General features: G+C 44.4%; 1 protein-coding gene across 3 annotated transcripts in view; it reads left to right on the top strand.

Moving 5' to 3' along the window:
- Positions 1–921: 921 nt before the first annotated feature.
- CBFB (core-binding factor subunit beta) overlaps positions 922–22,421 on the top strand; it is a gene marked incomplete at both ends in the record, with an annotated part of 40,193 nt that continues 18,693 nt past the window's right edge. For 2 of the 3 annotated variants that reach the window (XM_079541472.1, XM_079541473.1), the window contains 3 exons: positions 922–999; positions 1,112–1,198; positions 5,040–5,156. In XM_079541472.1, the coding sequence (XP_079397598.1) occupies positions 922–999; positions 1,112–1,198; positions 5,040–5,156 (282 nt within the window). The remainder of the gene's footprint in view (positions 1,000–1,111; positions 1,199–5,039; positions 5,157–22,421) is intronic. The other variant, XM_079541474.1, reaches the window with a different exon arrangement.

Consider the following 22,421-nt stretch of genomic DNA (forward strand, 5'->3'; position numbering starts at 1 on the left):
CGTGTAAAGGTAAGATTGTAACGCTGAGAGATTAGAAAACCTCATTTCTTTATCAAAAGATCTAATGCGCTCTAATATTTTTACGCTGGCAATAGGCACCAAGCTATCCGAGCGCTTTTGGCGAGGGCACTACAGCCTCGTGGCACTGCTGGCTGCCGAGGAGCAGCGGAGGGCTGCAGGAAAAGTTAATAACCGAGGTGAGGGTGGAATAAAAGGGTTTGGGACAGGTGGCGTGCGTCCTGCAGGGAGGCCCTGGTGAAGGGCTGAAGCGAGCAGCACTCGGCGCTGTGTTTTGGGCATGGAAGCGAGCTGAACGTGGCTGAGACAACCGAGAAGGCTGAAGAGACTGAGGGAGGCCGAGGTGTGCCCACCGTAGAGATGACGGGGCTGAAGGGACCGGCGAGGACTGAAAGACTGCGCCCGCCTCTAGGGCTGAGGGCGCCCGCTGGGTGCCGGGGCCGCTTCCCCCGCAATAGGAAGCCGGAAAGCACCGCGGGAGCCGCCACGGCGCAGAGGCGCGAGGGGCTCCCGCCCGCCCCAGCCCCGAGGGGCGGCTCGCCGCGGGCGGAGGACGTCCCCCGCTTCCCGCCTGCCCCCCTTCCCGCCTCCGAGGGAGGCGCGCGAGCCCCCGGGGCGCGGCGCGGCGCATGCGCGGCGGCGGCGCGGAGTTGTGAATGGCGCGGCTGTTCGGCGGAGTTCGCGAGGCGGGGAGGAAGTCGGAGGGGAGGGAGGGAGAGCGGAGGGGGCGGCGGCAGCGGCGGCTGTGCGCGCGCGGCGGGAGGAGCGGAGGAGAGGGGAGAAGGGAGGGAGGGAGGAGGGAGCGGGAGGGGGGGGGGCTCCGGCGGGGGCTAACAAAGGGCGAGGCGAGTGGCGGGGCCGGGACAGCGCGGGGCGGGCGGAGGGCAGCGGCGGCCCGGCACCATGCCGCGGGTCGTCCCCGACCAGCGCAGCAAGTTCGAGAACGAGGAGTTCTTCAGGAAGCTGAGCCGAGAGTGCGAGGTGCGGCGGCGGGCGGAAAGTTTGCGCGGAGGGCCCGGGGAGGGCGGGGAGCGCGGTCCGTGCGCTGCGTCGCGCTTATCGGCGCGGCTCTGATTGCGCCCTGTTCCCGCAGATCAAGTACACCGGCTTCAGGGACCGGCCCCACGAGGAGAGGCAGGCCCGCTTCCAGAACGCCTGCCGCGACGGCCGCTCCGAAATCGTAAGTGCCGGCCGTGCCGCCCCGGGCCGCGCCGTGCTGTCCGCGGGGCGCTTTGCCGGCTCCTGTCCGCGCCTCGGGCCGCTCTGCCCGCAGCCCGCAGGGGCACGGCGCCTTTCCGGGGCGAGTAACGCCGTCCACAAGGCGCCGGAGAAAAGTCCCGCCCGAGCCGGGTGATGCTCGCCCGAGCTCGATCGGACGCTTCTGAAACTCGGCGTTGGCAGCTCACCTCGTCGCTCGCCGGACGGCGGGTTTGCGCTCCTCGGAGCCGCGGCCGGGCGCGGCGTGGCCGTGAGCGCGGCGAGGTGGCGGCTGTTTCCTGTTCGATCGCCGCTGTGCTGCCCGGAGCTGGGCGCACGCACGGGTCGGCCCTTCTCCATTCATGACGGGGCGAGGTAGGAGTTTCCTTCCCCCAGGCAGACCCCGCGCTCGGTCCGGGACGGCTCTTTGGCTCTCGGCTCGCGATGACACCCTGCCTGCACAGCCACGCTGCGGTGTAGCTGAGCGCTAATTGCCGCGACGGACCGCGCTCGCTGCTGGCTGTGAGCAGGATAGCCTTTTACTGAGGAACTTCATTTTGACTAGACTAAACTACGCTCGTGCCCTGTGGTCTGGGATCCTGTGCTGCTGTGTTTTTGCACTCAATTTTCCTTGTGTGTGTGTGTTTGCTGGCGTTAAAAAGTCGCCAGGGAAACAATGGGGAGATGAGGGAGGCGGGCTGCCGGCCTGTGGGGCTCCTGAGCAGGTGAAAGTGTGGAGTGCCTCAGTCCTTCCTTTCAGAACGGCAAATAAAAGAGGATGAAAGGCGTTCAGCTGCTGACCGGCTTTCTAATGCCGTGTATGCCGTTATTTCTGTAATTGAGAAATCACTGTAGTTTCACCTCTGCACTTCTAAGCATGCTGTCTGTCTTTGCCAGAGCCCTATCCCTTGGAAGGGAAGCCACCAGCGATGTCTGTTCTACATATTTTTTCATCGACTTAATTATAAAACAGCCTCTACATTTCTTGATCTGTAACATCTGGTTTTGTTCTGTGAACAAGGCACAAGTAGTCGGGTTTATTTGGAGACGCAGTGTGTGTAATGACTGATGTTAAGAAGAGCTGGCCGTCTCTTTATTTTTTTTCATCTTGAATGTTTTTCCAGACATCAAGGATTTAGTCTTTTATCTCCAAAGGGAGCCTCACCAAATGACCTTACGTATTTTTCAACAGACAAAAAATGAAAACAGAGAGCAGCTGAAGGCTCTAACATAGAACTGGCAGTGGGTTGTTGCTTCCTTTTAGCAAATAACTCTTTTTGAGTAAGGAAAGTAATTACCAATATTAGTAGGAAAAGAACATGTGGAATACCAAATCAGGTTTCTGCTTCACTGGAATTAAATTGCTTTTATAACTTGAGAATAACATTACATGGATATTTTGTTTTTGGAGGCTTCTGATCTGTGCTTGATTGGAAGGTGTTTGCGTGCGTTTACGCTGCCTGGATGTAGGTCGTGCCACCCTCATGCTACCTGGTGGCTCCTTGCACTTCAGACTGAGCTTTAAAAGGCTCTGCGTAGCAAATAACAACGTACTCAATTTCACTTTTATTACCAGAGTGGTGGTCTGATTATTGTTCTTCTCACGTATTTATTTGTTTAGTAACAACAACAACAAAAATGCTGGGTCCAGGGTAGTTCTGTGTGGTTACTAGTGAGGCCATTCTTGCATTTTTCAGTACCGACCAATGATTTTGAGGCCGGGTGTTTTAATTGGTCGGTTTCATCTGCACAAAGAGAGGAAATGGGCTTCAGAAATCGAGAGAGTAAGTTTGCCACACAGCTTCTGAGGCGCTTATAGTCTACGTGTTGCCTGCACGGCTCTGTGAGGATGTGAAAATTTGCGTACTTTCATTTTCTTTTTTTCTCTAATATTTTCCCATGCTTTTTCACGGTCCTCCAGCACAAGTTTAGGCACGGGGTGCTTCTGCATCTCGCTCTGTTTCCCAGGGAGCGAGTGCAGCTCTCCTGCCCAGTGCCCTCGGGGCCTGTGGGATCTGGAGCGGTCTGGAGCGCTGCAGACGTCTGCTCTGCACTCCAGGATCTCGCTCCTTGACACTTGGTTTTAAGTGCCTAAATTCAGGAGCAGAAAAGATGAATTTGCTAAAGATACCCGGGGATGGGAAAGTAGTTCTTGAGCAGGCGAAGTGGTGAGGGTGAGTCAGAAGTGTTGGGTATTTTTGTTTGTTTGTATGTAAGCAGAATTACTTGGAATAGTGAAGGGGATAATGCCAGATAATCAAATGCTGATGGTCTGCAGCCGTCGCAGCTTTGATTCTTTATATCTGTGCAAGCGTAGCCTCCATGAAGGTTCTGTTCCATGGATTGAAATGTGCCTCTGGGTATCGTACGGCAAACAAATACTAATGTGCAGTGCAATATCCCTTCAGTGCCAGCAGAACTGATTCTTCGCTTTTAATGGCACTGAGAATGGGCTTAACAGGAGGTAAAAGAAATAAAATTGGATTTAAAAAAATCTTTTAAAAGTAGTTTGGAATGGGATGTGATTGCAGAGTGTTAGTCTCCCTTGTTGAGAGGGAAGAGTCGAGACAAAGCACTTCTACTTTCGAAATGGGAGGTATTAATTCTGTGACAGTGTTGCAGTACATGACCGGAACTGTCTTAAATAACATGTAGAGCTATTGTGTCATAGATAGCAGTGCAGTCATATTTATACCACCAAGTTGCTGAATTCTGGGCTGCTTGAAAGGAATCTGCTTGTCTGGAAAAGGCAGCTGTTAGAGGGGTGTTCCTAAGGCTTTCAAGAAAAACTGTATTCTGAGATAATGACTGTTTAAACCTAAGCGATCCTGGTGATCAATTCAGTATTGTTTGACTGCAACAAAATATATTTGACCCTGAGATTTTGAGCGGAGTTGTTCTGGCAGTACCCTGCAGGATTTGCATGCTTACAGGACACACTGCAGCGTACTGCAGAAGGGAAATACCCTGAATCAGGTTTCCATTGGCGGGAAGAAAAAAAAAAACGCCTCCCCATCTAGAAGTTGGCCTGCTGTGCACTCCATGGAGCTGATAAGATGTGCAAATAAATACAGAGAGTTTGTAAAGACAACAGAATCTTGTTTTTATTTGAAGCCATAGGAAATATTCACTTGGTAGCAGCGTATGCTTTTCCCAATAATTCAGTTCCTTTAATGATTTTACAAAGGGCTGCTGCTGAGAATTCCTGCTCTGATTTATTCTGACACAGCATCTTGGATTTCACTGGTGTCTTAATGTGACAGCACGACTTAGTCCTGCAGTGCTTAATAGAGCTGTGCTGACTCTTACTTGTCTGTGGACAGTACACGAGGAATATCTGTTTCAGTTCAGAGAGCTGTATATCCAGGTGCAAGTATATATTCTAAGAAGCGTGTTCTTTCAACAAAGCTGTTCCTAGTAACAGGTCTCTGGAGTTCATTTTCCTTCAGAAGTACTTCTTTTTAGAGATATGCAAGCTCTTTAAAAAGCATGGGCAATTTTTAATGTTTCAGATCCTAAGTTGGTGTAGGGTATCTGTACAGAACCGAAATGACAGATTCTAATGTCAGCAAAACTGATTTGAAAGGAGTATTGATTCCATGTTGTATTTTATATCCAAAGCAGCCAATGGCAAATGTTGTCAAAATGGAATCAGATGTTTGTAACTTAATACTTAAGAAAAATGATGAGTGCATGTTTTTGACTTTAAGCATTCTCTATGCTGCCTAGCTTAAGACATAAACTGATGTAAAAATAAATGACTGCCTGCATAATTTATGTAATGTCTTGCTCCCTGATCCTGTTTGTATTGATTTTTCTAAAAGGCTTTTGTGGCCACGGGAACCAATCTGTCTCTCCAGTTTTTTCCGGCCAGCTGGCAGGGGGAGCAGCGGCAGACACCGACCCGAGAGTATGTCGACTTTGAGAGAGAAGGAGGCAAGGTAAGAAGGAAATTGCTGCCACTGAAAGACATTTTTATGCTGTGCTGGCGGTCTCGTTGGTATGGATCGCATGTATGATGCAGAATTGCCGGTATCTCACTTCTGCTTGCATGTAGTCATACGAGTACAAGTGTGAGTTGGCAAGGTAAACTCTGATGCCACTTTGTTTTAAAGTATGCTCATATTTTTGGAGGGAAACACATGCCAGTCCCAGTGGCTTTGTATTATTTCGAAGAGCAGAGCTTTATTTCTGTGGTCGTGGTACAATGGAATTTTGGGGATCTGCTTAACTTGCTAATATGGAGTAGGTGCTTCTAGAGCGGTACAGGAGTTAGACCTCAGCGAGCAAGTTGGCATCAAGAAATGTGAATTTGCATTCTGAACATGTTACTTCATTGGGTCTCAGGCTGCTAGTTGATACAGCAAGAATTCAGTGTGCTGTTCAATGGAATCTTTTTTTTTTTTCCTCAGTTTCACCGTGAGTGATAATACAGAATAAGAATTGCTTTCAAAGTTAATTTATGATTTTATTTTTCTTTTCTGTGGTGGTTGCCTGATGAACTGATACTGAAAGCGCGAATTCCTTAATGACAGCGATGTTACTGTGAAACATTGTTAGATGTAAAGTCTGGTTAGAGTAAAGTTACTGAAATCACTTATAACTGGTTCTGTTTCTAGAGGAAAAACATACCTTTAAAAATGTAGGTGCTGTCTCTTACCTGTTACTGTAAATCCAAAGGTGGCTCAAGTCCATGGGAGACTTCCTGCTGACCTGAGTGGGTTTGAACCAGCACTTGAGACCCCTCAACCTTTACTCTGTGTAGTTTTTTGACTTCAAAGATTTCAAGAGGCTGTAAAGTTCTTCCTTTTGTCTAGAAGTTTATGCCCACTCTTATAAAAGTAGCAGCAAAAGCAACCAAATCTAACAGGCTGCGGGAAATATCCAAAGCGTGTTCAGGTTTAGCAGCATATTGTGGCATACTTTTTAAATGCTGCTAGGTGGAAGATAAACATTTCCTATACTAGGAAAACCTGGTTGGAAGAAAAAAAAAAAAATTCCTGAGGGCAGATATGGTATTTGGAATTCGAGTTAATGAGGATTTTTGGAAAAAAAAATTGTTTTCCATTTAGTCCTGTGAGGCTTCCAGAAGCTTGACAAATTGGGGGAGAAGGAGTGAAGTTGGCTATGCTGGGTGCCGACTGCTTTGCTAAGGAAACTGAATTGAATCTGGCTCTTATTGAAAAATATTGATTCTGGCTCACAATTGAATGAGGAATTTTTCTTGTGATGTGTAAGAAGACTGAAGTCTCTCTTCTTGCCAGTTGAAAAATAATTTTATTTACTTCTGTGATGCTTCTAACTTCTTGTTTTCTCTGAATGATTTCTTCAAGTACTGAGAAGTATTTCGTCCATTTTCTTGTGTTGTCATAATTGGTGTAAGAGCTGGGCAGACGCGCTGCGTATTAAAATAGAACATGAGCCTCATTAATGTGTGCCGCTCCCTGTTTTATGTCTGTTTACAGTAAATTCTAGAGTGCTTCACTAAATCGCTTGGAATATTTCATCTGCATCAGGCTGGAGGTGGACAAGCTGTTAAATGGGACTGGAGCTGTGCTCCAATATGAACAAAGCACAGATTCGCCGTTGTATTCAGGCTTTCTGTTGTAAATCACATGTGAATGCAGGCTTGCTCTGCACGGAATTAAACTTGTCTGAAAGCCACTCCCATAACTTCAGAGAGAAGTAAGCAGAATGGCAGAGAGCTGCTTACGCTATCAGCAAAACAGTTAAGTGTTTTATCATTTGAAGTGTCTGAGATTTTTCTTTTCCGTAGATTCCTGTAGCCTAGTTTTATTAAGAATTTCTTTCACGGGCTTCAGGAGTCTCTTAAAACCATGTGATTTTTTGTAGCTCTGTGCAACATTGTTTTATGAGCTTTGATTCTTGAGGCAGTGCATAATGTGTGTTTGTTCATCGCTGGACTTCAGCCAGTAGGGCATGTTTTTAATTATGTGAATAAAAAGGGCTATGGGGGGAGCTGTCAGTTAATTATTATTTTAGGCATTAGTTTGAGATCTAGCATGTAGATAAACTTACTGTGCTAGAATATTTCTATTCTGGAATTCTGGTTCAGCGTTTGGCCAAGCAAGTTGTGGCCCAAAATAGTTTATCCAGAGTTTGTGCGTCGCTGTTGCGCCCAGGCAGCTTTGTACACAAATTGACCGAGTCAGCAGCTCGGCATCTGCTAGAATTACCTCTAAATGGCTGAGCTTCCGAAAGAGAGAGACCCTTGTGAGTCCACCTGGAACTCAGGACTCTGAACGTTCACTTCATCGGCCTGAGGTTTTTCAGTCTGGTATTTCCTCACCCGGGGGTTTTTCCTATGCTTAATTTGACTTCCAGCGTGACGTTTCTGATGTTTGCGATGGGTGGGAAGGCCTCTAGTGAGTACCTGATCTGCTCAAAAATAGGATAGCTAAGAGTTCTCATCGTTCTTCTGCTCATTTTAAACACAAATGTCTTCCTTTTATTTGAAGTGGCTTTCGTGTCTTATGCTCTCTTTGTCCCGTAGCAAAAGTAGTTGTGTTCCTTTGCTACGAGCAAATATACACATAGCAATAAAAATTGCTCCCTGGACTCCTCGACCGTGAAAACCATAGAACACTGTTTTGTTACTGTCTTGTATGGGGTGGGGAGGGAGTCAGGTTGAATGCGTGTCCTCTTTCTGGATACCTTAATCAGCAGAGGCTTCCTGGTCCTGTCTGTGGTTGACTAATGCCGATTTCTTCTTTCCTTCGCGAACGTGTGAATAGATGTTTTTAAAACATTCAGAGTCAAAACAGTGTAGTAGAGTCATCTGGTGCCTGAAATCTCCTGTAATTGAATCCTGGAGTGAAACAGAGCTTCACTTTCTCCTTGGTTCTCCAGTATCGTTAATTACTTAAAGTAGTTCCCTTGTACTTTGTGGAGTTTTGTTCATTTTTACTGCAGTCCTATATTGATCCCATATGAACTCCTGGCTCAGTGTGTATGTGAGGGTGTCAGCGTTTCTTGACATTTTATTGGAAGTCCCCTTGTTTTGATATGGACTGTGAGGTGAGATCAGCTTTTTTCTTTTTTTCCCTGTAGTTTATTTTGTACTTTTTATGGTAAGATAAAGTATTTGTGTTTTTTATTTCTTAAACTCGAAGCCATGTGTATAGCCTGGGCTTTCTAGCCTCAGTGCATGTTAGCTCTCAGTGTTCCTTTTTGTTGTATAAATATCAGTTACCACACTGAAGAAGCGTGTGAAGCTGTTTTACTTCCCCTCCCCTGTCTAATACTATTCTCCATCTCATTTCTAATGCAGCTTAACTTCCTGTCTGCTGTTCAGCAGCAGCTGCTCATAAACCAGAATCTTATTTTAGTGCAGTATGCTATAAACCCCACGGTTCTGGAGGAAAGCACATCAGACAGGACTAGAATTGATCTGGGGTACCTGGCATGCCACATGTGCAGTGCAGTGCAGCTAGGAGTTCTGCTCATTCTAGCCTAAGAACACTGGGCTGAAGGTGCTGAGTTTCTCCTCACGTGGTGTCCTTGTCATAACTGGGAAACTCATTTAGCTTTAAGTTGTTTTGAAGTGCTTGGATGAATCCAGTAGTTGCACTGTGGTCACTACAGAAGTGCACTGAGAAAGAAAAGAGGTGTATTTGAGGAAACTGAATTTAAATGGCAGTCAGCAGTGCCAGTTTTCCTCTTGACCTCTGTTCTCAGTGGAACTTGTGGCTTGATAAATAGGAATTGTCCCCAGATCAACTTTTTCTGACGTCAGCAATAAACTTTTGCAGGCCATCGGAATGATGTACTGACTGCTCTGCTTTTTGAGCAAATACAGTTTACAATCAAATACAGGATTGTAGTGTAACTGTCAGAATTTGCTTGGAAAGCGAAGGCTTAATTTGGTCCACACCTGTTTTTGAAGAACTTGGATGAAATATTAATTTATTCAAATTAAATTGGAGTAGCAGCTTTTTATTCCTTGTTTGGGGTTGTTTGGGGTGTTGTTTTGGTGAACAAAATTGGAGAAACTGATTTATAGTTTCAGCTTTCGTTTTTTAGTGTCACTATGTTGCCAAGAGGCTGTATTCCTTATCTTCCTATCTTCAGTCCACCAGGAGGTGAGACTTGTGCGTTGTCCCCATCTACAATGTCACCACTAGCAGTGCTATGGAGCAGTTATGTATTCTCTTTACAGCCCCCAGTCCCTGGACAAAAGTGATTTTGCTTTAACTTTTTCTGAGTACCCACACACTAAATGCTGGGATTTAGGGGAGGAAAAATGTGTTTTAGGGCCATATTAACCAGTGTCTGTACTGTAGTGTGCCACCATGCATGGGGAGCCATCTTCACCATGAGGTGCATGTGGCTGTAACAGTCATTGAGACTTAGTCACTGCTTGTCTGTAGTAATTTAATGCTCCTTCAGATGACTGGGAAGGTCTCTGTTTAAGGCACTGAAGACAACGCTACAGTCCTGAAGAGCTGGATGACACCTAACAGAAGTTCCGAAGCCAATTCTAATAGGGCTAGGCATGCTGTGAGCATGTGAGACGTAACTTAAGTAAAAACGTAGCAAATGTTGGCACTGAAGCAGTACTGTGCACATTGTAATGGACTGTGTCTTAATATGTGAGGACTTCTTGTTTCCCAGGAGCCGTCCTGCTCATACGCAGTTTCTCTACAGAGTGGTCTTGTTGCTCTACAGATGAAAACTGAGGGGCTGAGGTTTCTTGCATAGATTTGTACAGTCCTTGGCTGGCTTGTAGGCCAGCCACTAACACAGTGGTGAATGAGGGTAGCGATATTTTAGGGTCAAGTGTTTAGCAACGTTCAGCAGCTGTTCTCTCCCTTTGTGCCAGCAGGATGATGGAGAATTCTTCTCCTGCCTTATTTTTAGTTTAGCATGGCGTCATGGAGATGTGACTGGAGCCTGTCCTTGTTGCTGTTGCTTTCCCCAGCAGCCTTTCCAAGTCATCGTACTGTTACCTCTGTTCCCATATTGCTACATCACTTTGACTTAACTGTTCCTTCTCAGCTCTCTCAGATGACCCCAGAACCCCAAAACATTGTGGAGCTGGGATAGCCAAAGGGATTTTCTGTGAAATGAAGTGTGGTGGATGCTGAAGGCATGTCAGCTGCTCAGCCTCTTTCAGGGCCTTGGGCCTGCCTCAGCTTGGAGAAGTTGTTGCCCTCATGAAGCCCACTTTGCTGACATTCCTTTACGGCTTTTTGCAGCTTGTTCTGTAAGCACTAACCAGAGTCAGCATGTCTTTGTTCTGACAGCAGGTAGGATAGGTTTGGTTTTGTAACCAGTTCATACTCAGCCTGGCAGAACAGTTTATTTACTTACTTACTGGAGTTGTGTGGCAAAAGTCCTAGCAAGGCTTAGTGTATAAGAAGAATCCACTTTCCTAGATGGTTCCCTTCACCAGTTTTCATTCATAATCACTTGCAAGGTGCAAATAAAGTGTCAGTTTTGTATAGGTGTTTGTGATTCTATACTTTACTGTTGGGTTTGTGTTTTAAGATGTTCTTTTTAGCAGAGACTGCTCAAGTTCTTTTCTTTTTTTTCCTCGGAGATATCATTTTTTTTTTTGTTCATGCTCATTTAGCCTTTTTCTTTAATGGAGAAGAACTTTTCCTCCTTTTTCCTACATACTTTGAGGTGGTATTTATAATGACCTGCTGCTACTTAATCAAAGCTCCTTTTTAAGCTGGGTAGTCATAGCACATATCTTACTTCTTTTCCTTCAGAGTTGGGAGATGGCTGTGTGTGCGTCCAGTTTGCTCACTGCTCAAGGTTAGGAGCTTGTTTTTGGGGAAGGGAAATATTTAGAGCTTGTTAGGTACATATTGTCCTGTGCACACAAGCAGTCACAGGCTGAGGTTTGGACAGTTGTTCCCAAAGACTGATTTATTGTAGGTGCTCTCCTCCGTTAGAGCATGAGTCACAGCAGATGTCTCTCATGTGACAAGTGTCCTCTGTCTTTTCCCCCTAATCCTTTCTCTCTCCCCCTGCCCTCCGAATGCTTCTCTTGCTGCATGCAGCCTTGTTCGTGTGTTATGATACATACAATGATTATGCCACTTATGCTTATGAACAACTCCTAAAGCATGTTTGTGCTGTTTGGGATGCCTGCTTATCAACCATTTTCTGTAGGTCCTAAGTGCTTTCTGATCTGCCTCAGTCGTATTTTCGATGTTATCTCAGGCTAAATGTCTAAATGTAGTGATCTAAATGCATCCATTAGAGTTCTGTAGACAAGGCCTCAAAATTAGTCATAGCGTCCTCTTAGAGTCTCCCAGAAGAGAAACAAAACCGGAGTAAATGGATGAGCTAAACGTTGCATTTGGGAACCAGCGGTACAGGAGGACACGTGAGCTGTGGATGAAAGCAGTGCTTAAGATCTCCACAGCTCTCCACTGGATATTGGAACAAATCCAGACATTTGGATTATTGAATCCTCTTGTTTGCATATCAGTCTCCACTTACTAAACAAAGCTGTTAATGTTATGCTTCTCTACTCTTCTTATAAATGAATGAGAAAGGCACAAGCATTGCCGTTGAAGAGGTCTGTTCTTTGTGAAAAACCACTTCATGCTTCATATTCTAAAAAATACTCAGTGAGATGATTAAAGGTTTGCTACAAGAAACTCATTTTTCTGAAAGTTACTGAAGTGTTTCTTCAAGCTTTGTTGTCCAAAGCACAAGTAACAAAATGAGCTAATTAGCTTGCATAATTGCATATTTGATGTTTAGCAAGTTGGGCTGATGAAATACGTACTGTGACAATAATAGGGGAAAAAAACAGGGCTTTTTTTCCCATGTAAGATTGCTGCTCTAAGCACATGTGACTGCTAATGAAAGGATCATCTTTTGGGGAATAGCTGATGCTGCAGATGTTTTGTCTGAGCAGACTGTCCATGTATTCTGTGCCACATTAATATCTAGACTTGTACTAGGATCCAAATTGCAGCTATTTGAGAAGCCTGTGCAGAAATTCTGCGTTCTTGTTGTGTTTAAGGCACTACACTTAAGCAGTTGTAGGCCACAGCTCTGGGTCTTGGGGCTTTGCAACTTGTTTTGTCTGTTCACCTGAGTGTAAATGCAGAAGACAACTCATATGGAAGGAGTCAGAAAACGTTCTTAAACCTGGCATAATTTTTGCAGTAGGGATGGTTAAACTTGAATTTTCTACTGAAACAGAGTGGTTGCTGTCAAAGTGTTGTTTGTCACAGACTTCAAGTATCTAGAAGACTGAAATGTAGGGAAGGAAGCAGCTACATAACAGTTAATGGGAGCCTTTATGTCCTGGTGACATCTCTTCTTGGTTACTGAGGAGGAGTAAACACTGAGGAAAGAGATTGGAGGTGGTGAAAAGAAGTTGTAACTTTTTTTTTTCAGCCAATGTATTCCTTTAGAAAAGAAAAAGAAGAAATGAGAGGAAGAAAAGGGGGGGAAAAAAAAAAAGCCCACATTCTTTGGTAAAGACAATCTTGGGCTTTTTTTTTTGTTTTCTTTTTGGAAAACAAATACAAGCCTGAAGAATGCTTAAGAATAGGAAAGCTAAGGCAGGAAAGCGTCTAGACAAAATAAAACAACTGTAGTAGTGTATTTTTCTCATGCCGCTAAAGAGCGTTTGGGGATTTCTTCATAAAGCCTGCATGCTTCCCAGTTTTGTTTTGGGTTAGTTTGTCTTTTTGGTTTTTGGATGCTGAGGACAAGCATTTTCACTTGGCCATGGGCAGTGGGCAGGCGTCGTACGTCCTGCTGCTTCCAGCGAGGGGAACGGCAGCACTCCTGCTGTGGCTGTAAAACCTGCTGGCCTGGTGGGTTTCCTGCAAGGAAAACTCTGGACTTCAGTTGTAACAGGCCAGGAAGATGGTATTCCTAACTACTTCAAAAGGTCTTGCAGCAAACTGTTTATGAAATACACAGGATGATACTTTCTTGACAAAGCCTTTAGAGAAGAACTGTTAGGTTTTTTTTTTAGCTCTGTACTGATATCTGGAACTTGAGGCTCGGGCTTTTGAGGAAGTACAGCTTACGTCTGCTATGATTTTTTTTTTTTTTTTTTTTCCAGCTTAAAAATAATTAGTAGGTGGTCTACAGGGAATTAAAAAAACAAAACAAAACAACGCAGGAGAGATTGAATCCATTCTCCGGTCCTGCAGACGAAGCAGTGTTGGTTTTGTTTGTCCCTTCCTGGTCTTGTGCTGGGCACATTCTGGCTAACCAAAGCTAAATTTATATTATTCACTACTTTCTACAGAATAGTTTTGATGCAAAATTTTTGGGCTGAGGAGAGCTAAGAGGTTGTTGTAGTATGCAAAACAAAAATGACTGCCTTGCGTTATTTTAAGGCCTGATACCATACTACTTGTGGAGTGAATGTTCATATGTTAGTTGTTGACTGCACCTCGTACTGTACATGCTTCATTTCCGTGAAGGAACCTGATTCAGCTACGTTTGTGCTTAGGGAGATACTGCAAAACTAGTAACTTGAAGATTTTCTAACTTTGTTTTTGTAGTATCATTAGTGTGCCTTGATACTTGGACTAGTTTCAGCAAAAAAAAAGCCATGGATTTCAAGTGCTGTGGATGCTAAAGCTTCTTCAGAACAACTTTGAAGGGTAGTGACCAGAATGACAGCAAACTCACTCGATGCATGAGCTCTTACATCTTGTCTGTGAAATAGCCTGGCTCTTCTCAGTTTGAGCGGCACCTTTAGCTGAGGAGAATCAGAAGGCATACTTCTTGTGTTCTCATTTGTGGATGTGCCCATTCTTCTATTGTTTAATTACTTTGAACAAGGGATGTTGGTCTGGTTTTGCGCTGCTTTTTTTTTTTTTCCCTCCTTCTTTCTTTATAAGTTCTGGTTTAGTGCAGTTTATTTGCATAGCTTGTGGGGTTTCTTCATGTAAATCCTGCTTAGGGCAGAGAGGGAGTCAAAGTGCTGAACGCTTAAGCTCAACCCAAGCCCCCAGTGTGCAGCTGAAGACCAACTGTGGCCTGGGCTGCCTGAGCAGAGCAGTGGCAGCAGGCAGGGAAGGGCTGTCCCACCTGCAGCGCTGCATCCAGGCCTGGGGCCCCAGCACAAAAAGGATGCAGAGCTATTGGCGTGGGTCTGGATGCTCGGGGGGCTGGAGCACCTCTCATATGGAGACAGATTGCAGGAGACAGCTGGGGGTATTTGTCATGGAGAAGAGAAAGCTCTGGGCATGGGGGTGGAACTGGGTGGCTTAGGTCCCTTTCAACCCAAACCATTCTGTGATTCTGTCAAGTGCTCGAGAGCAGGATTAAGGTATGAGGGCAGAGGAGGCAAGTTTTTCTGCCTCTCTTGCTCAGGTCAGCGATGATTTTTGATAGCTGCTTGCTCATATTGCCAAAGTTGGGTGTTTTCTGGCTGAGTACACACACATTAGACATTTCAAAAATACAGGTTTAAGAGATTTTTTATTTGTATACAAGTGGCACGGTATAAATGATGTTAGATAAACCTCTCTTTCTAAACCCTCTTTGGGATTCCTAGTAATAACTGTTTTTTGTCATGCTATTTTCTGAGAGCTTCTTAAGAATGAATTTCCCAACCAATTTTGAAATTTGTGTCTGGAAAATGAATTTTGTCAACGTGGCAGAAAACTGTATATGTCCCTGTGAGTTAACAGGCTTTAGGAGCAGAAGCATTTCTCAGTTACATGCATGCATACTTGTAGCAGCTCTTAGCAATATTTTGCTGTAGCAATATTCTTTTCAAATAGCGCAAGAAAAATTGGGTCTTTTTTAATGCATGGCATTTCGGAAGGGGAGATGTAAAATCCAGTTGTCTTTCTCATGTAGAATCTAGTGGTAAATATGGGCTGAACATTTTCATAGGGGAAAACCCCAGCAAGTATTTGCCTCTCAGATGATCCCTGTATCCTGCTCCTTGTGTTTTGCTAATTCTGAGTTCCAGCTGTGTGGTTGGCTTCATCCATGTGAAGGTGTATGGAGTGAGGAGTATGAGCATGAGGCATCTCATGTTGGGAAACATTAGACTTCTTTGGTAGAAACACTGCAAGAAGCAGCAAGCCACCTGCATTTTCCCTTGTAGTGGGGTGACACTTTTGGATGTTCGTGGTCAAGTGTTGTGCATGGTGCCTGCTTAGTGCCACAACTACAGTATTTAGGAAATGTGAGCTGTATTTGTAGATGTATTTGTCACTAAACAACGTGCATCGTTTCTTTGCAGCAGCATTTTAGGGTTTTTTTTTGTGTTGACTTTTGATCATAAATACTGACCAATGATCTTAATCCAGGAATAAAATGCTGCTTTCTCCGCAGATTTTAATCACGTTTGTTCCGACATCGTTAGTGATTCATACCTGTTTTAGGTTATAACTTGTTTTTAGTAAGCTGCATAATTTAATGAGATGCTGATCTGCTTTGGAGAAGGAGTCACGGTTCCATAGTTTAGCTAACTGTGCAAAACAGACAAAAAATTATATATGTCTAAAATGGCCTTGTGAAACAAGGCTGTCCAGTAAAGTGCAGAGCAGTGCTTTTCTGCTTGGAGAAAGCAACAGTTATCAGTGTAGTATTTCAGTAATATGGAAGGGGTGTTGGGAGAGGCTTTGTCACTGCTCTGATGCTGCTTAACAAGATGCTTTCAGTGGGGTTCTGCAGCTGAGTGTTTGCTGTGCAGGCTTGTGAGAGCGGACGGCGCTGCAAAGCGTACCGTAGAGCTGGCAGCATGCAGTACTGGACAGTCAGGTTCTGCCGAGGAGCTGGCACTGCTGGCAGGTACTTCCTGGGCTGCTTTTGTTGTTTGAGTCAGAGTGTGTTCTTTCCTGAAGAATTGCACTGCCGGAGTGCTTGTGCTTGTTGTCCAAACCCTTCCTGCTATAAGTACTTCTGTTCCTGAATAGAACTTGGAGTGAAGGTTTCTCACATACTTTTTTTTTCAGGCTGCATCTGGAACGGCCTTTGACCAGGCAGTGTCTGCATAGGCATGTGTAAATTCATAAGTTTCAGTCTGAAACGTGATGTCCTATGTTGTTTTCAATAAACAAAATCCCCACAACTGCCACCAACAAAACCTTGTGTTCCTCTTCCTGCATTTAGCAGGTACAGTATTTCAGTAGTGATCAGACAGCAATCTTCTTGATCAATTACTTCATAGTGCAATTACTTCTGCTACTCTTTAATCATGAAATGTAGCGAGTTCCAATATGCAGAGGCAGAATGAACAAGAGCTGCGGTGCTCTGACAGGGAAAAGCAGGGATATGTGGTGTGAAATGGCAGATTTAGATGCTTTACCCAGCGCAGCCCTGCAAATAGTAGTTATTAGTTAGCTCTGGGTGCAGCTATTTTTACTTTTCCTCCTGCTTCTATTACTGTTCTGTTTGCAATCTGTGGAATAGTTTGTATTTCAGCTAATTCTTTTCTTTGGGATCATTTGTTTCTGACAGTCAGTGTATTTGTATTTGCACTGCTTTTGTGATCTTAAAGCATTGTGGCTGCATTAGAAATGTATTTTCTTCTTTTTTTTTTTTTTTTTTTTTTGAAGTGTAACAGTCAGGATCTCCTAGCAAGCAGAGTGCTTTGTTCATATTATTTTGCTTTGAGAAATTGACCTTTGTCATAGCTGATGAAACAGAGCAGCCCTATTTCATTTTTTGAGGTAAACTTTCCATAAGTTCTTCTTGTGGCCTATAAAAACTGATGCCTAGCAACTTGTGTTGTTTGCCTGCTGGAGGTAACACAGAGGAAAACAAAGGAGTTGGGAAGGGCTTTTTCCAAAGAATATCACAGCTTTACGATAGTCCTCATCATTCTGAGTCTTAGAGACCTCTTAACAAACTGCTTGCAAAGATATTCCACTTGAAGCTCTGTGTGTGCCAAGTTTAGACTTAAATAAAACCTTGTGTTTGTGGGGTGGAAGCTGTTTCAAGACGCGGCTTTCAAAATAGCCTGGACATTTTGTGTTTAAAGGCATGAGAATCAGATGCTTTGAGGCATGAGAGGTGTAAGGATTGGTCTAAACTTGCTGTCTTCTCTGAGCTCTTCCAGTTTGTGGTGAGGTTGGGCATACGAGGAAGTCACCAGGAGTGTGACAGACTAGGTGGGATTCCTCCCCTCTGCTTATTTTTACTCTTCCAGCCTCAGTTAAAGGTGTGCTACAAGGCTTTAATTTCAGAACTGAATAGAGAATTGCTGCACACCCTCACTGAAAGCATCTTGTTAAGCAGCATCAGAGCAGTGACAAAGCCCCTCCCAACACGCCTTCCATATTACTGAAAATTAATATTTGTTTATTGAAATGGCAGAGCCTGCTAACTCCAGTCTTGACTTGGTTGATTTCCATCAGTTTCTTTTTGATGCAGTAAGTTGTGTTTTAAGCGTTGTCTGAAGCCTTGTGTGGATTTTTCAGCTTTCTCTGTAACTTCAGTAGTTCTTAACTAACCTAGTTACTATTATAGTCATTAGAACTGTTCTTTTTCCCTAAAAAACTTGGGATTTTAGTGTATGTATTCTGTCACTAGATTTTAGAGATTTTCTTTCTTTCCTTATAATTTCCCAGCTTGCTTCGCCCCATGGTCTGCCCCCTGGTTGGGACCAGCCTGTGGAAGCCTGCAGGGGAGTGGTGACCACAGCACTGTATTGTGGCTCTGTATATGCACTCCTTTGATACTTCTGTTCAAGGCAGCTAACGAATGTGCGATAATCTCATACTTACCCGCGTGCAGAGATGGTGCAGTGAGAAGCTGAGGTAGTGAGGTTAGCCTTGGCTGGTTTGGGGTCTTTGTCACTCGGAGTAAATGTTTATGGCAGTTTCTTAGTGGTCAGTGTTCCCTCTATGAGGTCGCTGCTGTTTAAATATTTAGAAGTGGGGTATGATTCAGGATAAGGTGGGATCAAAACCACAGCATCTGTACGTGGCTGGCCTGGGAGGAAGGCAGTGTGATGGGGCAGGGGCGACTCAGAGCCCAGCGCCTTCTGGAGTGCTGCTGGGGCATCAGAGCAGGGGGGTGGGCAGCGCTGCGTTGCTGGGGGCTGCTGGTGTTTTCTGGGGGTGAACTTTGTCCCCTCATGGCTGGGGCTGCTGAGATTGCATGTCGGCAGGCAGTGAGAGCTGCATGCATCTCTGGGGGAGGAAATGGTTCAGTTGCTGTAGGGAGAAGGAGTGCTTCTATAACTGCAGGATGTGTGGATGGGGCGTTCAGATAGCATATCTGCATCGCATCTCTTCAGCACCCTGCTGTTGTGAGATAAGGATTTACTAGAGGACAAAAATAGGATGTGAAACTGAGGTCTACTAAAACAGCATTTTTCTTTCTTTTTTATTTCTTTTTCAAATTCTTATTTCTTATTCAAATCAAGTCTGGCTTTTAAAATACAAACAGTGTGACATGAGCCAAGCCACTGCTTTTTCTTTTTTTTTTCTTTTTTTTTTCTTTTTTTTTTCTTTTTTTTTTCTTTTTTTTTTCTTTTTTTTTTCTTTTTTTTTTCTTTTTTTTTTCTTTTTTTTTTCTTTTTTTTTTCTTTTTTTTTTCTTTTTTTTTTCTTTTTTTTTTTCTTTTTTTTTCTTTTTTTTTTCTTCTTTTTTCTTTTTTTTTTCTTTTTTTTTCTTTTCTTTTTTTTTTTTTAACAGAAAAGTAACTCACTCAGAATTGGAGGAGAGGGCACTTTATTTAAATGCAGATAAAGAGGAATAATGATGAATAGTTCAAAGAGTATGGAAAGTGAGATGTTATGCATGAAGGTGTGGCACAGAGGGCTGCTGGTGGGTCAGGAAAGCACAAGCACAGCTCGGCTGTTTTGAGCCCCGCTGAGTAGTGTGGCATCTTCTCGAGGTGTGTGTGTGGTGTCATTCATCCTCAGGCCAGATAATGTGCCAGGAGATAAGTGTGTTTACTCTTGCTGGTTGCTCAGTCAGCAAGCAGTGTGTTTGTTCTAACACTGAGAACCTGTTTTTGACATGAAAGTAGCATGTCTGCTTTTCTTGTTAGAATATATATTTCTGTAACGTTACAGTGATTTATAGTGGGAGTTGGAAGTGGAAAATCTGGTTTGAAGTGAAATGAAGATTTGCATAACAGCCACCTGAATAAAAAATTCAGCTGGCATAAACTAGTAAAAAAGTACAGATTTCAATATGTGGCAGTTTACCTATGGCTCACAATCTGGTAGGCAGCTTCTTACAAGTCTGGCTCCTGAATGATGCTAGGGGAAGCACCAGATGGGTTGAGGATGGTTTATAAGATTATATAAACGCAGTTAATCTGGGGTTAGCAACAAAACCTTGAAAGAGTTATTCTAACAGAGTCATCCTTTTATCTGGTTTTAATCCAAGTTTTTTATAGCTCAGTAATGTTAAGGGAAAAATCAGGGTCTTTATAGAAATCAGGTGGCTTTTTCTTGTCTTACTGTGGTTGTCTTAAGGCAATTTTCAAAACAGAGAATTCTGAAAGTTCTTGAAAGATAACTTTGTGCTGGCTTTGGGGTGTGCTAGCATCGTGTGATCGTAGACAAGGGCAGCAATATATTAATATTCTGTTAAGTTCGGAAATTGAAAGGGAACCAGCATGGCTTTATCTGAAAAGAAGGAAATATGTGGTTAAACGGTTTTGGCGCCAGTGTTAGGTGGTTTCCATTCCCCAGAAAGAGGAGAGGGGAAAAGGAGTCTAAATTCCTTTCTCTACAATAAAGGAAAAAGCGCCAGTTTGCTTTATTGTGTGTTTTAATGAGAGAAAAGTTCCTGCATAAGCACATGTGGCTTTCGATGTGAATTATACTAAATTTCAATGATTATATGGTAACTTCAAAACTCAAACGGCTTGTTAAGAAATTCGCCCTTTCAGAGTGAAAAATGTTTATTATCTGGGTTTTGGTGCTGGTAGGAATAAAGCCTACTGAAAGCAGTGGTTGAAGGGCTCTGATTGAGGAGCAGAGTACCTTACGCTGTATCGTGAGGGCTCAGCCTGCGTTCTGGTGCTTCATGAGCTGCTTTATCAGCTCAGCTGCTGGTCCGTGTGTCTGGAGCTGATAGTAGGCATCAGCAATCACATCGCTTCTAACTTGTTTCCTTTTCTTTCCCCTTGACTTCTGATGACTCTCATAGCATTTCCAGCACTGCTCAGCCTTCCAGGTGATGCTTAACTTAAGGCAGGTTTTTAAATACTGAGTCCTCAGCAGCTGCATCTGACCTTCCTGCTGTGTGCGCTGAGCTACCTACAGCCGGCACGTCATGCACTGGCAGCTGCAGGGACCAAGGCACTGAACAACTGCTGAAACACCATTGGACTAGACAACCTTGGAGGTCTTTTCCAACCTTGCTAATTCTAGGATTCTGTGGCAGTCAGTGTCAGCATAAGGTTCCTAGACAGATAAACAAGCAAAAGCTTTAAAAAAAAAAAAAAGGGGAACCTGGAAACCTTGAAAAGTGAAGTTTTGCAGTCTCTGTAAAGTCCTAGGTAATGCTTGATTTGTTGGGCCAAACAATTGGAGGAGTTCAGTGAAGGGTAAACCCTAAGTGAAGATCAGCAAATACTTGTGAAAGGTAACTGGAACTGCAGTGCCGAGGGACTGGTCTGTGTCATAGAATGGTTTGAGTGGGAAGGGACCCTGAAGGCCATCTGCTCACACTGAGCAGGGACACCCACAGCTCCATCAGCGCTCACAGCCCTGTTCCCTGACCTTGGCTGTCTGCAGGGATGGAGCAGCACCAGCTCTGTGTGCAGCCTGTGCCACACCACCCTGAGTGCAAAGGACTTCTTCTTTAACTCTGATCTGAATCTCCCTTCTTTCAGCTTGAAGCCATTTTCCCCAAGTATATACGCTTCTTTCTTACAGCCCCTTTAGATGCTGAAAGCTGCTCTCAGCTCTCCCTGCAGCCTTTCCTTTCTGCATGCTGCACAGCCCCAGCTCTCAGCCTGTCCCTGTAGGAAGGTGCTCCATCCCTTGGGTCATTTCTGTGGCCCTCCTCTGGATGCTCTCCAACAGGTCCGTGTCTTTCTGTTCTGAGCACTCCCATCTGGACACAGTGCTCCAGGCGAGGTCTCACAGCACAGAGCAGAGGGGCACATCCCCTCCCTGTCCTGCTGGCTGCACTGCTTTGGATGCAGCCCAGGGTACGGTTGGCTGTGTGGGTGTGAGGGCACACTGCTGCCTCATGTCCAGCTGCCACCCACCAGTACCCCCAGGTCCTTTTCAGCAGGGCTGTGCTCCATCCTTGTGTCCCATGATTTGTACCGATAGTGGGGGTTGCCATGACAATTTTTTACCCGAACTTTGCAGATCCTTTGTTAGGTTTAGGGTGCTTTTTTTCTCTTGGAATGATTCTACCTTCTTGGAAGGGAATGACACTTGATTCTAATGGCCTCTTTAACTGTCTGTTTTCCACTTTTGAACCAATTAAATGTATCGCTTACACTTACGGTATACACATCATTTATTTCCTGTGGGATGAATGAGTGAAGACTGTTGGAAGGGAGTAATGTTGTATCTGGTGTGATTGAAGGGATTAATCATTATTGAGCTACTATACGTTGTATTCATTTAAACTTCTGTATGTTGGTTTACACTGAGATATGACAAGTTGTGACAACTAAGCTCAGTGAGCAAACCTCAATTCATTTTTCCAATTAACATTACTTGTTTGTCAGTTGGAGTTGTGTTGTTTTTCTGCTGCCTTTCTTCCCCTCGTTCGTGTTGTTGGCTGCTCAGCTCTGTTGGCGCAGCTCGCACAAGGAAGACACACCTTCCCTCTGTACAACCTGCAGCTCTTGGCCCTCCCTCTTTCTGTGCAGTGACCTGAGCTGCCCGGCACGGAGCCGAGCAGACGGCGCAGTCAGCGTGCTTTGAAGCACCCTGTAGCCCTAAACATCAGTTACAGCTTGCTGCTGAGGGCTTGCCAGAGGATGAATGTGGAGCGATTAGAGGAGACGCTGTGTGAAATTTCCCCTGGCTAGCTGGGCCCTTTCTGAACACTGCTATTTTGAATGTCTAGGCAGCCCTTACATCTGGAACGGGTGCTGGCCTGTGTGCATGGTTTGCCTCTCTGGCAATTCAGCATGGACAAACTTTTGTTTTGTGAGTGGTATGACTTGCCAAGTAGGCTGAAATAACTACTAGAGACTGATTTATTATTATTATTTTTTCCCCCATTATTTGGTTAATTTAGCTATGCGAGTTGCTTTTGGTTTGTTTTTTTTATTCTTTCTCCTTATTAAATGGAGGG

This window comes from Tetrao urogallus (genome assembly GCF_951394365.1).
Source record: "Tetrao urogallus genome assembly, chromosome: 12".
Taxonomy (NCBI): domain Eukaryota; kingdom Metazoa; phylum Chordata; class Aves; order Galliformes; family Phasianidae; genus Tetrao; species Tetrao urogallus.